This window comes from Corvus kubaryi, unplaced genomic scaffold (genome assembly GCF_017639235.1).
Source record: "Corvus kubaryi isolate FWS band 111438036 unplaced genomic scaffold, C.kubaryi_AGA036_p1.0 66, whole genome shotgun sequence".
Classification (NCBI taxonomy): domain Eukaryota; kingdom Metazoa; phylum Chordata; class Aves; order Passeriformes; family Corvidae; genus Corvus; species Corvus kubaryi.
Genome location: NW_024582054.1, coordinates 32,918,449 through 32,932,228, shown reverse-complemented (window position 1 = coordinate 32,932,228; position 13,780 = coordinate 32,918,449). Strand labels below are relative to the sequence as shown.

Genomic DNA, 13,780 nt, shown 5'->3' with positions numbered 1-13,780 from the left:
GTACCACTGAGCACGGGATAATGAATGTTGTGAACCTTCCTGAGCTCTCTTGGATCCAAACATCCATGCTTGAATGAGGAGTAATGTGCAGACTTAGAGTATAAGCTGAGCAGGTTTTAAGTTGCTCTGAGCAAGGCATGTCTGGAACTGCTGCAGTCATCTGCCCCAAACAAGATTGCAGTTTTTTCAGCCAGTTGCTTTGGCCACATTCCTCTCTTACTGTCCTTTTGTTGGCTGGCTCTTGCTTCAACACAAACTGTTCATCTTTGCTGTCAAGGCCTTCACTGTTCGTCATCCCTTGTTCTCTGCCAAGATGCTGCTTCTTGTGTCCTCTTGGCTCACTGTGCCTCTGTGTGTGTGTTTTTCTCCTTTTTTAAAAATGTTTTACAATGAGTGCTCTTGTGTCTGGCTTTTGGACACAGCGTGACCACGAAGTTCTGTGAGGCCACCTTGTTAGCTGCTCAGGACTCTTCTCTGCTGGGGCAGCTGCGAAGTTGGGAGCTGATGGGCTGCTCCTGGAGTAGGCACTGTTCCCCACTGTTCCCTTTGTACTTTGGTCAGGTTGTAAGGGTGTAGATCTATTGTGGGCACTGTTCAGTCCAGGATGGGGTTCTAAGCAGTGTAAAGTTCCTGTATAACTGAAAAACTCCTAAATGATTCCTGGAAAAAGCCTACTGATGGGGAACTTAGGATGTGATCACCTTTTATGGATGTGCTTATTGTTTTCCTGATGGGAAGCAGGTGCACTGCACTTTTTAGGGGCCATAAACTTGTCTGTATGTGGCAATAAATGTCAGTACCAGCTCAGCCAGCAGCAAAGCTGAGCTGTCAGTGCTACAGGGCAATAGCTTATGCATTACTTGAATGCAAACTGTTTCTTTTTCGAGCCACCTCTCCAAAATGACAGAGCAAAAATGAGCAGCGGTGGACATCAGGATTAGCCAAGACAGTACTATGGGGATTTCATCCTGCAAAATGTCTCATTGATATTAAAAAGGTTTTGAAAGGAGGGGAAGTTAATAAGGAGAGGAAGGAAAAATATGAGGATAGCAACTGGAGTAGCTGGTGGCTGTTTCTGCGAGAGGAGAGCTCTCCTCACTTCTGAGCTTGCAATGTACCTGCAGGTGTTTGCTGGCTGCTTAAGTGAAAGGCTCTTACCAGGTGACACAAAAAGGTCCATCTGGCCTATTCTGCTCCTTTTACAGCAACCAGAATTTAAGAGCGTTTTATAACTGGCTCTCTGGCAGCCAGGAGTGCATACTTGTTTTGCACGGATGCCCAAAACCCTGCATCTCACCCAATTCCTCCTCTCTCTCTGTGCTGCTGCCTGGCATCTGTTGTCCATCAGCCCTGCAGTCTGGGCTGGCTGGGGCAGTGATTTTCCTGTTGGGCCATGCACAGCCTCTGGCATCCTGCAGGCAGTGTGGAGCAGGAGCTGGGCAAGCAGCAGCTGCAGCTCTGGCTGTACCTGTTGCCCCAGGTCTGTCACTCCTGCTCTCCCCTTGCCTGCTTTTGTCTCCGCTGAAGAGCTCTTTGGACAGAGGCTGCTCCTTACCACGGTGATCCAGTGGTGTGGGAATGGAGACCTGGGGTCAGGCAGTAGCCCTGGGTACCTCTCTGCATGTTAATGATGCCCGAAGCCTGCTCTGACAGATGAGAGCTCTTCATTAAGTGCAGTGGAGTCTGCATGCAAAATAAGCTTGACTGCTGCCCCTGCTGCATGTTCTGCCTAAGTGGTTGAGTTCACAGGTGATGTAATCCATGAAAATGATGGCAGTGCAGCACCAGCTTTTAACAGAATAGGGACAAAAGACTTTACTTATATGTTAGGGATGCTGAATGGTTTCCTGCACAGGCACAAGTAAAACAGTCTCACTGATGCTATGTGCAACTTTCTCACTAAAGTGAAATGAAAGTCAAAATGTAAAGGCTCTTGTCTTCTTGTTAAAATGCTAAAAGGCGGCTTTGGAAGTAGAAATTTAATTGAAGCTATTAAATTACTATGCATTAGAGACCTTTATTTAATGGACTTACCTGAAGAGCTTTAATGAGTTAAACTGTGAAGGATAATAGAAATAGAGAGTATAATTAACTGTTGAGGTTAGAGATGTTTTACTTCAACTTTTAATATGTTAGGCACCTTTTCTAAAAAGGTTGGTGTCAATTATTCCAAAGCTTTAACCCATCCTATGGACTTATGATTACAGTTTTGGTGGATGAACCTCTTATTCAAGCAACTACTTATATTCCTTTGATGGATAATTCTGACTCAGGCACTTTGGAAAAGCGTGAGCCGGTTGAAGTTGTAAAACACAATGTGAATGAGGGGATCCAGAAGAGCAGTGGCAAGAAACTGAAGAATGAAACAGATAAAGGTAAGAAACTGATGATTCAGTCTGTCTCTGGCATAGCCGGCTTGCAAACCTCAACAGGGAAGATGTGTGGGGAGGGGGATCCTCTCTGATGTAATGTGAAGAAAGGATTTGAGGAAAACAAAAGAGCAGGATGCTCTTCTTGTGTGTGCTCATTTCTGCTTGTCTTTGGCACTGTGGAAAGGGCTTTGTGCCATCTGAATCTTTTCAGCTCTGACTGGGCTTTTGTGTCCTCAGTGAGCACAGGGGTGATCACAGACCACACAGATGCAGCGAGGGAGTTCACAGTGGAGAGTTCAGACATTGCCCACAGGGATGGACTCCAAACCCAGGGCGTTCAGCACAGGCTCTTGGAGTCTGCTGGAGGCTGGAAGTGCAGCTTGCATGCTCCAGGACTGTTCATGGAGCTGAGACTGACACAGTGCAATACAGAGTGACCTGAAGCAGACTGCCAGTGGAGAGAGTCTGGCAGTTTCCAGGGAGACTCCGAATTTTCCCTTCAGTGCCGTTGGAATTGGTTGGGACAGGGGAACTTCCTTCATACTCTCCCACAAATGCCTGGAGTGATTAATGAGCCTTGTGTTCCACCCTGAAGCTTTAAATAGGCCTCTGACTATGTCAAAGCCTGACAGATATACCGAGCCATGAGGTGAGACCTCAGATTTGTGAGTAGCTAGGCTGATTCTTCAGCGTTGTCTGGTCACTCACTTCATTCTTTGGAACCTTTCTTTTTAGTCTTGTCTTCTAAAATGCCGCCTGGAAAGCTTCCTGGCAGCTCTTTGATTGGATTCCCACATTCCTGAGGCTCCTCTTGTGCTTCTGGTTCAGTGGCTGCACGTTACTGTCCTGCAGCATCAAAGCCCCTCACGTGCACTCGTCCCTTCTCATTTCCTTGGCACGCTGTGACCTTCTCCATGAACTCCTAATTCTCCTGTGTCAGCTGGGATTTGCCCTCCCGATATAGAAATCTCCCCCTGCTCTGATTGTAAGCTCCTTGGATGCAAGGGCAAGGTCTCTGTGCCTTCAGGGAGCACAGGGCTCAGGCTGGTCCTGGCCCAGCTGCGATGGATTCCCGGCTCACCGGACTGTGGTCTCAGGATCTTGGCATATTCCTGGTAACAGCATCACTGATGATGTCAATGCAGCACCGATGTGAGCTGAAGTCTGTGGCCAAGACTAAATTGGATTTAGGACTAGAAGAGAGAGTGTGCTAGAACTCCTCAGCACTCCCTCCCCTTGCTCTATTATTCAGCAATTTTTATCTGTGGTAATTTCTTTCAGGGCATAATGTCACCACTGCTTTTTTGTTCATTTATTTTTCAGACAGATCTTTGGGTTTGATGTGTAAATTGGTTTCAGGGACGTGTTTAGCACCTGTGGTGAGAAACCCAGACCCTTCTCCATGATCTATGGGACAATTTCTGACCAAGCATCACTTTTAAGCTTGTGGTTTTTTTTATTCTTCCCATCCCTTCACATAGTTTTGGGCACTGGTGAATGTTTGACAGGTATATGGGATGCCTTGGTCTTGTGCTCCTGTTCCCTGGAGTCAGAGGGCCACCTAATGACCTGTCTACGTGCAGCCTGTTTGTGAGCAGTGTTTTTTGTTAGAGAATAGTTCAGCTGAATTGTCTTTCCTTGTGTGTGTCTCTTTAAACACTTGGTCAGCCACTAAGATACTGATTTATCTTCCTACTCCTGAGCTCTTCTTGCTGCAGTGCCCTCAATCTAAATTTGGAAGTTAATATTTTTGTCTTCCATATATTGTAATCAAAAATGTGCCAGTTTTAAAAATTAATTAACTTGTCATGTGCATATTGCTTGTGCAGCCAGGCTGTCCTCCAAATTGAGAGCTCAATTTAAATTACTGTCATGATACCCTGGAAAGGACTCTTCAGTTTTTCACATTTGTGCTATTTTTCTCCTCCAAAATCTGTGTTATGCTTTGTCTTCTTTCTAGCAACACTATAAACGTTACCAACTGTGCAAACAAAGTGGTGGGATTTTCTCTTTTCCCAAAACTATCAGCTGGCAGATTGTTATCGGATTTAAATTGGAGAGATGTTGTTTTTGCTGAATGTTCATGACCTCTTGCTTCTTGGCATTTCAGACTGGAATTAAATATAATGCATAATGATACCCCATCACATGCTGTTTCAAGGCAAAATAAATAATTCTGTATGGAGTCCAAAGTAAATAAATCCTCCCTTCTGTGTTGCAGAGAATGCTGAAGTAAAATTCAAGGATTTTGTAACATCCATGAAGAATATGGTCTTCTCTGAAGATGAGGCCCGTTGTGTAGTGGAGGTGTTAAAGGAAAAATCCGGTGCAATTCATGATTTCTTGCAAAAGGTGAATGACTGTGGGGGGCAGACAAAATTTATTAAACAAACAGAAAGTGGAAGAGGTGCTGTCAGATTAGCTCTGTCAATGTTCTCGTGTGATCTGGGCAGTCTGTCTTTGGAAGACTCTCTCCAGCTGGTCTGTGCTTGCCTTGCATGCAGGGAATGAGCTGTCTGATGCTTTTGCGCTGCCATCTGCCATGCCAGGGGTGGCTCTGGCCACTTGGAAAGAGCAGGCATGGCCATGGAGAACAAGGAATACAGCAGGTGTGCTGCTGCTGACGCGCGTGTGTTGGCATGGGGAAGGATGGCTGCTGACTGTCGGGAGTGATCTTTCCCAAATGTGTAAATAGGATAAGCTGTGGGAGAAATTCAGAACAAGCTGCTGTGGCTGTGCACTTGATCAGCTAATTCTGTGTTTTGCGAGTCTATACAATGTAGTCTGACTTCTTTGGATATTTTTCATAGGATCGTAGAGCAATTCAGGTTTGGAAGGGGCCTCAATGGGTTTGTAGTCCAGCCTCCAACTTGAAGCAGGAACAGCTCTGAGGTCAGCCCACAGTGCTCAGGGCTTTGTTCAATCTGGATATCTTGAAGCTGTCAGGGAATGGGCCTGCAAAACCCCTCTGGGCAACCTGTGCCAGTGCTTGGCAGTTCTTTTTAATTCTTGTGGTCAAGACAGAAGAGAATGGTGTCCACCAATATCTTACCAATACGGAATCACACAGTCCTTGGGGTTGGAAGGGAGCTCTGGAGGCCACCCCAAGTCCCTGGCCAGGGCAGGGCCACCTGGAGCAGGTGACACAGAAATGTGGATTTGAAATGTCTCCAGAGAAGGAAACTCCACCCCTTCCTTGGGCAGCTGTTCCAGGGCTCTACCCCCTCCAGGGAAAGCAGTTCTTCCTCACGTTGAGGTGAAACTTGTTGTGTTTTAGTTTGTGACCATTGCTCACCATCCTGTTGCTGGGCACACACCTACTCCTCCCTGCCATGACTCACTGTGGGTGTCACTGTGTCACATCCTGAATGTCACTCTTGAACTCTGGCAGTCCCATGTTCCTCTGCAGACATGGTACCAGAGCAGAAATGCAGAACTGGCTACGTGTCAGCCCAGTTAATGCAATATATCACCATAACAACACAGTTTGGGCTGGGTGGGACTTCAGGATGTTGTGCAGTCCAGCAGCCATCTCAGAACAGGTCCAACACTGAATTCTGAGCAAGTTGCTCAGGAATTTGTGCAGTTGCATCTTGAAAACCTCCAAGGACAAAACCCAGTAGTGCTACACTTGGAATGGTGTCACCTCTTCTAGCAGCCACCCTGCCTGCTGTGTTTTTTTCTGTTAAAGGAAGGTTTGGGGTTAAAGCTGAACCTTTAGGATGAAACTGAGTTCCTGGGTTTGTACACAACAAAAACATGTAGGTTTCTGTAGGTGGAAGTGTGAACAGTGTTCTCTCTGTAGCTCATGGAAGTCCCTGACAGTGTCTTTGTACTGCAGGCACGCACATTACCACTAAAGAAGAATTTCCAAACAAATCTGGAGTGCATTTGTGGGACTGACACTTCTTTGCTTCTTCAGTTATCAGGTTTCATTGAGTAAAGGTAGTCTAGCCTCCTCCTCGAAGCAGCACCAGCTCTGAGGTCAGCACTGGCTGCTGAGGGCTTTATCCAGTCTAGCTTGGAACCTTCAAGGACTGAGACTGCACAACCCTTCTGGGCAACCATCACACTTCACTGAGCCAAGTCTGAGCACAAACACGTAGAAGTTGTGCTCCTTATTACATTGATTTGATTGGTAGGACCAGTATGCAAGTGGCAGGACCAAGGGGATTGTTCTTTTAGGTCTATTTCCTGGAGTATCTCTGAAACTTTGTGTGTCAGTGTGCCAGTAGAAATGTAATTATATCAGCTGGAGGCTCTCCTGGGAAGTGGAAGGAGACACCAGATTAGTGTTTCCTTTTCCCTTTGTGCTGAGATATTTCAAGGAATTACAGTTCTTGGATTATACCTGCTTTGAGTGTGGGCTGGACCAGGTGATCTTGGAAGTCCTTCCAACCGCAGTTATTGACTGATTCAGTGTCTCTGCATCTTTTCCCGTTATTTCTCTTAGTGGCTGTTCTTTATTTTCCCCACTGCCACCACAGCAGCTCTTTTGCAATGGGAAGCACCTTAAGAGCCCATTTATCCTCTTAATTGGTTTCCATGGCTTGAAAATGCATTTCCTTGCCTGGTGAAATGGGATCCATTAGTGGCATAACTGGGTAGCAGTGGTGCCATGCGCGCCGTGCAGATGGAAAATCTGGGGGCAGGAGGGGGTGTTTCCTCCTCTCGGGTTTGCTTTGCTGCCTTTTAGTGTGCTGTGCCACTATTTGTGGTTATTTTTGTCATCCTGCTGCAGGCCAGCAAGGCTGAGACGGCTGCAGCTCTGCACCAGCTCCAGGACAAGGAGAAGATACTCGCAGTGATGAAGGAGGAGGCAGCTGTTGCAAAGGAGCAGTGCAAGCAGCTCTCCCAGGTAAACATTGAGGGGTTCATGGGTATAGAGAGGAACAGGGGTTTGTAGGACTAGCAGCCAGCAAATGCTGGTTTACTGAGCATATTATAAGTGAAAAGGTGAAATATTTATGCTGAAAAGGCTTACCAAGACACTACGTTTGCTTTTACAATGTATTTATGCACAGGTATTTTCCAGTAGTTTTTCCAGAGAGTTCATTTACTGAGACTTGTAAGCTGAGCCTGTTTTTCTTTTCAAATGGTTACTTTAAAAGCACTTCCTTCACCACTGTGAGACTACTTCATGGATGTAAATATTAAACGTCTTTCCTGCGCTGCAGTTTTAATTTGGTCCTTATTGTAGCATTCACGTGCTTAAGTGCTTCTAGGCACAACAATCACCAGTTTTCTTCAAGAAGGAAGGTACAGAAAGTGCAGAATGTGCCTGCTCAGCCCCTGGAGGTGCAGCTCTGATTGCTTTGGACTTATTGGGATGCTGATGCATTACTGTCAAAACTAGTTTGTGAAAATACACTTTTTTATGAAGGTTTCAGAGGAAAACAGTTAAAGTAGAACAAATAGTGAGGCGGAGATGGACTGAATTTGAGAGTCTTAGGAGAAGGATTTGTGTGTTTTGGCTGGTTTGGAAGCACATGAGCATTAGACTCAGGAATTGTGGGACAAAACTTGGGCACAGAAAGCTGGGTGGGCAAAGATGGGAGCAGAGTGGCCAGAGGATGCAGGAGTTGGGAGCCTTGGGAGATGAGGAGGGGAGAAGGGAGTGGGTATTGTGTGAGCTCCTGGCAGGGCACAGGTAGGTGTGTGTTCACAGGTGGGATCAAGAGGTTTGGGACAGTCAGTATGTAATCTTACGGAGAAGGGGCTTGTGATGTGTTTGGAGGGAAGAAAGAAACTACCTCAGGATTACAGAATCAAATTGGAGAGAGGGATTTGCTGCTGAAGAAGCAGAGGGAATGTATGAAGGAATCTGAGTGTGGGAAATGCATATGTGGTTGGGGAAAAAACATGTGCAAAGTGGGGCTTGTGAAGGCGAGGCAGGATCTGCAGAGAGACAGGAGTCATCAGGGGTTTTTTCCATCTGGTTTGGGGAAGGGAAAAGCTGGGAGAAAATGGATAACAGCAAAGTTGCTGCAGTGCTGAAGTATCAGGATAAACGAGGGTAAAGCTCAGCTTGACTGATAAAAGCTCTTATCTTCCAATTAATGTGTTTCTCTTGAAAGCACTGTCAAAAGCTAAAGGTGCTTTAAGGTGCAGAGCTATTCCTGTAGGGATCTTGATAAAGATAACAACTGGAGGGGATAAATGAGAGCAAGAGCTGAGTACCTCAAGATTCAGAGGTATTTGGCAAAACAGAAGCTCGTGAAAAGTTAATCTTCCCAGGATCTCTGGTTCTGCCCTGACAGGGTAGCTGGGTTACTGAGGACTGCAAGTGAGTAGGGGGATTGGTGTAGGGATAGAAGAAGCTGCAGTGTGTTCTGGTACTCTTCTTTTAGTTGCGTCTTAATTAAAAATAACATGGAGAAAGATTTGTGTCAAGCTGTCTAGATTGTATTTGTAGAAGTGTCTTAAAACTGAGTTTGATCTACAAGACAGAATAGCTCTTATTTAAACTAAAAGGTGAAAAAAACTGTAACTACTCTGAAGAGATGGAGGGTATTCAGGCTAATAATTTAGAGCACTTAAATTATGTCAGGGCTCCCTGGCACTGTTAGGAGCTGTGTGGCTGGAAACACCTGAAGCTTGGGTGGTAGAAATTCCTTTTTGTGTGATGGGAGCTGCTGAAAGCTGCACTTAATATTTTTGCTTACTACAGCAAGTGCATTTATATTGCAGAGGAGCAGCTCTGTGGATTTCTCAGGTGTCTGGGTTGAATTACTGGCTAATAAAAGATTAAAAAGCAATGTGTATTTTCATCTGAAAGCTATAATATGGCATCATGCTGGTGGGATTCAGGGCTTCTCTGGCCTTTGTAGTGCACTAATAGCCCATCTCCTGTGGCAAAGCTGTTGGCTTTGCAACCTGCTACAAAGCAATTATTTTGCTCTAAAGTGCTCTATTTTGCCGTGGTGCTTTACCTGTGTTCTTCCATTTTGCTAAACTTGGGATGAAAATCTAAACTCTGCCCTCTGTGATACACCCGTGGTTTTAGTTGTTAGAACTCTGTGATTTGGTCAGAGATAGAAAAAAGACTCCCATCTCTTTGAGACAACAGAAGATCAGTGTTTTAAATTGGTAAACTTTTTAATAAATGTGAGATTTATGATGATTTAGGATCATCATAAGGTTTTGGCAGTTTGGTCTGATACTGTGAATTTGCTGAGTGAAGATCAATGCTGATTTTGGTTTTGATGCACACTTGCTGTATTTTTAGTTATCTTAAAGACTCTTAGCCTTTAGAAAGGAGCAGTGGATTATTTGTTTCCCTTTTCCTGTTACTTCCCACCCAAGGAGCTGGTTGCAGAGAAGGAGAGGAATGGTTTGCTCACGGCCAAGATGCGAGAACGCATCAACGCTCTGGAGAAGGAACACGGCACCTTCCAGAGCAAAATCCACGTCAGCTACCAAGAGTCTCAGCAGATGAAGATAAAGGTAAATGCTGCGAAGTCACTGCAAAACTTTGTGGCAGTTTTCTGACTTAAAAAAAAGACAGGGAGTTCTCACAGGTGACTTTTGTGGTGCGTAAAGCCCAGTGCTGGCCAGGCAGCTGGTCCTTGATGTAGTTACTTTCCCTTTCTGGTGTTCTACTGAAATGTTATTCAATTAAAGTGTAAAATCTAATTGAAATACCCAGCTTAAGGGAGCCACTAATGCTGATGATCATTTACCAGCAGATAAGTGTCTTGAAGATTATAGTACAGAGTGATGGTGTAGCATAATACACATGAAATATCATTGCCTGGGGGAGTGCTTTGCTGGAAATATTTGAAGAGCAGACACTTGTATTTTTTTAAGACTCTTGTTACTTTCTGTTGTAGTTGCTTTATGGAGTGACCTTAGAAGGGTTTGTTCCATCAGATTAAAAAGTTTAACTTAGATTTTTCTAAGGAAAATGGCCCTTCTTATACCAATTTAACTGCTTAGATTTCATTCTAGAAGGTTTTTTTTCTGTATGCATGTCACAGCATTGAGCCCAACATGTGAACTCCCCAACTTTCATGTTGTATCCTCTGTCTTGGCACTTTGGAGAGTAGCATCTCTGCAGTTTTGGAGCAGAGGAAACTTCCATGGAACTTGTGTAAATAACTGGACAATTAGAGGGTCTTGCTGCTGGCTGGGGAAGGGGATGGAGACCTGGGCACACCTGGGAGGCTTTAGCAAATGCTGCAGTGCCGGGCTGAGCTGGAGAAAGGAAATACAAAAGATCCAGTGCTCCGGTCCTGCTCCCTCTGCTGATGTGCTGCAGCATGGCAGAGGAGCTGAAAATGGTCACAGCTTCCAGTTTTGTGGGGTTTGTGCCCCTGCTTCTCTTGTTGGCATTAAAAAACGAAGTAGGCAAGGAAAAGACCCCCCCAATAAACGTCCAAGGCCCAGCTTGTTACATTTGTTGGTGCAGAGCTGGAGGTGGCTGCCCTACAGGGGACTGCTCCCTGCTGCTGTGGTTGTTACACAAACTTTTATTTGGATTTTTTTTTTATGTGAGAAATGCTCATTGATGAATCAGCCACTTGATGAATGGTATCTTGGAACGGTGTCAGCCATACCTACAAACTGGCACTGATAAAGGAAGAGTGTTGTGTGTCCCTGAGGATTTTCAGAGCAGACTTTTGGCTCCAAGACCAGCTCTGCTGTTGTCTGCATATGCAGAGTCCATTTTTTTTCCCTTTGAATCCTGTCTTTTGATTTTGTTCACACTATCCTGAACCTTGGGTTATCAGGGCTTCTTTCTGCCTCAGTTTGGAACCTTGCTGAAAATCAGAATAGATTATTAGATTAGATGCCTTTTGCAGTTTGCATGCTATAATCCATGTATTTTTAGTTTTTTGTTACTTTTTCTGCTTTGTTTAAAGGCTTTGTAAACTTCTAATGATAACTTACAGCACGTTTGTTTTATTTCCCTTTGGAAAAGTAACATATTGATACCCAGTTATTGATAAATACCTCAACTTGTGTAGCTGAGCAATTGGTATTCTGAGTAACACTTATGTAGTCTTTTAAACAATAAAAAAGGTTGCCTTGATAAATAGGTTGATGCACTGATATAAAAGGAAACCTGTGCTTTGGTTTGAGCATGAGGGTCTCAGTAGCACAGTTTAATTTAAGAAGGGATGTGTGAGGAGGGAACAAAGCTCCCCTTTTCCCAAAAATCCACTTCATTTTATTTACTGAAACTATTGTGGTATCTTACCTACTGCTACAAGCTGGGGTTTTTTTGTTTTTATTGCTCCTTAGCTTAATCTTTTACAGAATTGACTTTGTTTCCCCATCAGTTCCAGCAACTCCGTGAGCAGATGGAGGCAGAAATAAGCCACCTGAAGCAGGAAAATGGTATCCTGAGAGATGCTGTCAGTACTTCCACCAATCAAATGGAGAGCAAGTATGTTGGCAGCTACTCGGAACTCTGGGTGTTTTTGAGCCTCCTCTGAAGAGTTATTTTGGCTTCTCCTTTTGTTTCTGAGTCCTTGGCTGTCTCTGAATTAGTGATTAAGCTGGGAACACAAATGTTTTGGGCTGGACAGGTAGCTGGTGGTGTTTGCATTGAGCCAGGGCTTTCAGAGCAAATAATTACCTTTTTTTCAACTTGAAGCCTGAGCTTTTAGGCTGTGGTGCTGAGGCTTTAAATGAAACAGTGCAGCAGTGCTCAGGCACAGTTACTGTTTTTGGCAGGGTGTGTATCCTTCCCCTGGGGCTTTAGGAGAGGTGCTGATTGTGACCTCTTGGGAGAACAGCAGCTCTAAACTTAGAGATCAGTATCAATACCCTGCAGTTACTGGTACTGCTGGGGTGGCACTTGGATTTATCTGCTGGTGGTGTAAATGTTTGGAGCAAGGAAAAAAGGTATCTCCAAGTTTTGTCTATAGTGAGTTAAGTTGCAGCTTAGGGTGCCCCTGAGCTGCTCCTTTTGTCCATTGTGGTAAAAGCTGAGCACCCTGGTAAAGTGTGTAGAAGACAAAACTGACGAGATCTTTGATATCAGATATTTGTTAGTGTTGGAGTCTGGAATGTCAAGTGGTGAGAGAAGGGTGGGAACCCTGGTTTTAGGGGCCCTGTTCATTTAAATGAAGCATCATTATCTTTTAGACAGTTATCCTGAGAAGGCCTTAATTCAAGCAAACTTGAGATAAACATGAAATGCTTTTTACTTGCTTAGGCACAAAGGGGAGCCTCTTAGAATTCTTCCCTCGGGCTGAACAAATACATCTTCTCTCCCTGCCGAGAAAGTGCATCAGATACCTCCATAAGTTAATAGTCAGGTCAAGGCCAGGAGGCAGCAAATAGTCTGAAGAAATGTCTGCAGTTAGTCCAGGAGGAATAGTCCTGAGCAAGCCTGAGATCAATAATCCTTTATGGGAAGAGGAAGAGAATGTGAATTTCAATGCGAGACCTTTCCTTATGCTCAGTCTCTCTGGTTTACATCAGCCTGCCCAAATCATAGCAGTCAGCTTGCAAACCTCTTCAAGGAACTGGTGCTTGTGGCTTATTGCTGACCTTTTGTTTCTGACCCTGGGTTGTAGCTACTGAGTTGTGCTGATGGCCAGGAGGGATGTGTTTTGCTGCTGTGGCCAGGAGTACCTGGCTCTCATCCCTTTCCTAGGATGAAACAGTTTGGGGAGGGGGGAAACGCCCCAAACCCACCCTGTACAGCCCTTTGGTTGGAAATACAGGACTGGGTGTTGACATTTGAGTAGGTGCTGTGTGGCCTTTGCTCGTTGTAGAAAAGCCCTGTGGAAATGTTTGTTTTCAGGCAGTCGGCCGAGCTGAACAAGCTGCGCCAGGACTACGCGAGGCTGATGAACGAGCTGGGGGAGAAGAGCAGCAAACTGCAGCAAGAGGAGCTCCAGAAGAAGAATGCAGAGCAGGCAGTGGCTCAGCTGAAGGTGCCTGGGGTTTTCTCTGCCTGTCAGGTTGTGCTCAGGATTTTATGTGAGCCGGGATGTGAGGCGTGTGGGAATTGCTTTAGCTGCTTGTTTCAGATGGGCTGAGCCAGCCTAGGGGTTTATTTAATGTTTTTATTCAGTGCACTGGGTTTTGAGTGATTACAGACCTCCCTGTGAAGTGAAACTTACCTTCCAGGTAAATATCTTTTCAACATCACCAGTTTAGCTTTTTACTTTGCTTTCTGTGAGACTACAATTCCAACAAGAGTTGATACTTTGGAGCCATTCATCCAGATGACATTGTCCTTGTGTGGTTTTTATTTGAAGCTATGTGCTTTTGCTTAAATGTATGCTTAATTTTGAAAAAAAATATACTTTTTCAAGAGTTAAAATGTAAGTGGACTGGCTTCTGGATGAATCTCTTTCAATTTCTTTGGAAGAAAAAGTCTTTTGCTTCTTTTTTTTTTTTTGGAAGAGAAAGTGTCTTCATGTGAGAATGGCAATCCAGAGCTCATT

At 44.7% G+C, this 13,780-nt stretch overlaps 1 protein-coding gene across 10 annotated transcripts in view; it reads left to right on the top strand.

The window, feature by feature from the left end:
* The window catches only part of KTN1 (kinectin 1), a 56,024-nt gene that overhangs the window by 6,012 nt on the left and 36,232 nt on the right, over nt 1–13,780 (top strand). For 9 of the 10 annotated variants that reach the window (XM_042047078.1, XM_042047075.1, XM_042047074.1 and 6 more), the window contains 6 exons: nt 2,208–2,375; nt 4,594–4,724; nt 7,114–7,230; nt 9,678–9,818; nt 11,657–11,763; nt 13,132–13,264. In XM_042047078.1, the coding sequence (XP_041903012.1) occupies nt 2,208–2,375; nt 4,594–4,724; nt 7,114–7,230; nt 9,678–9,818; nt 11,657–11,763; nt 13,132–13,264 (797 nt within the window). The remainder of the gene's footprint in view (nt 1–2,207; nt 2,376–4,593; nt 4,725–7,113; nt 7,231–9,677; nt 9,819–11,656; nt 11,764–13,131; nt 13,265–13,780) is intronic. The other variant, XM_042047073.1, reaches the window with a different exon arrangement.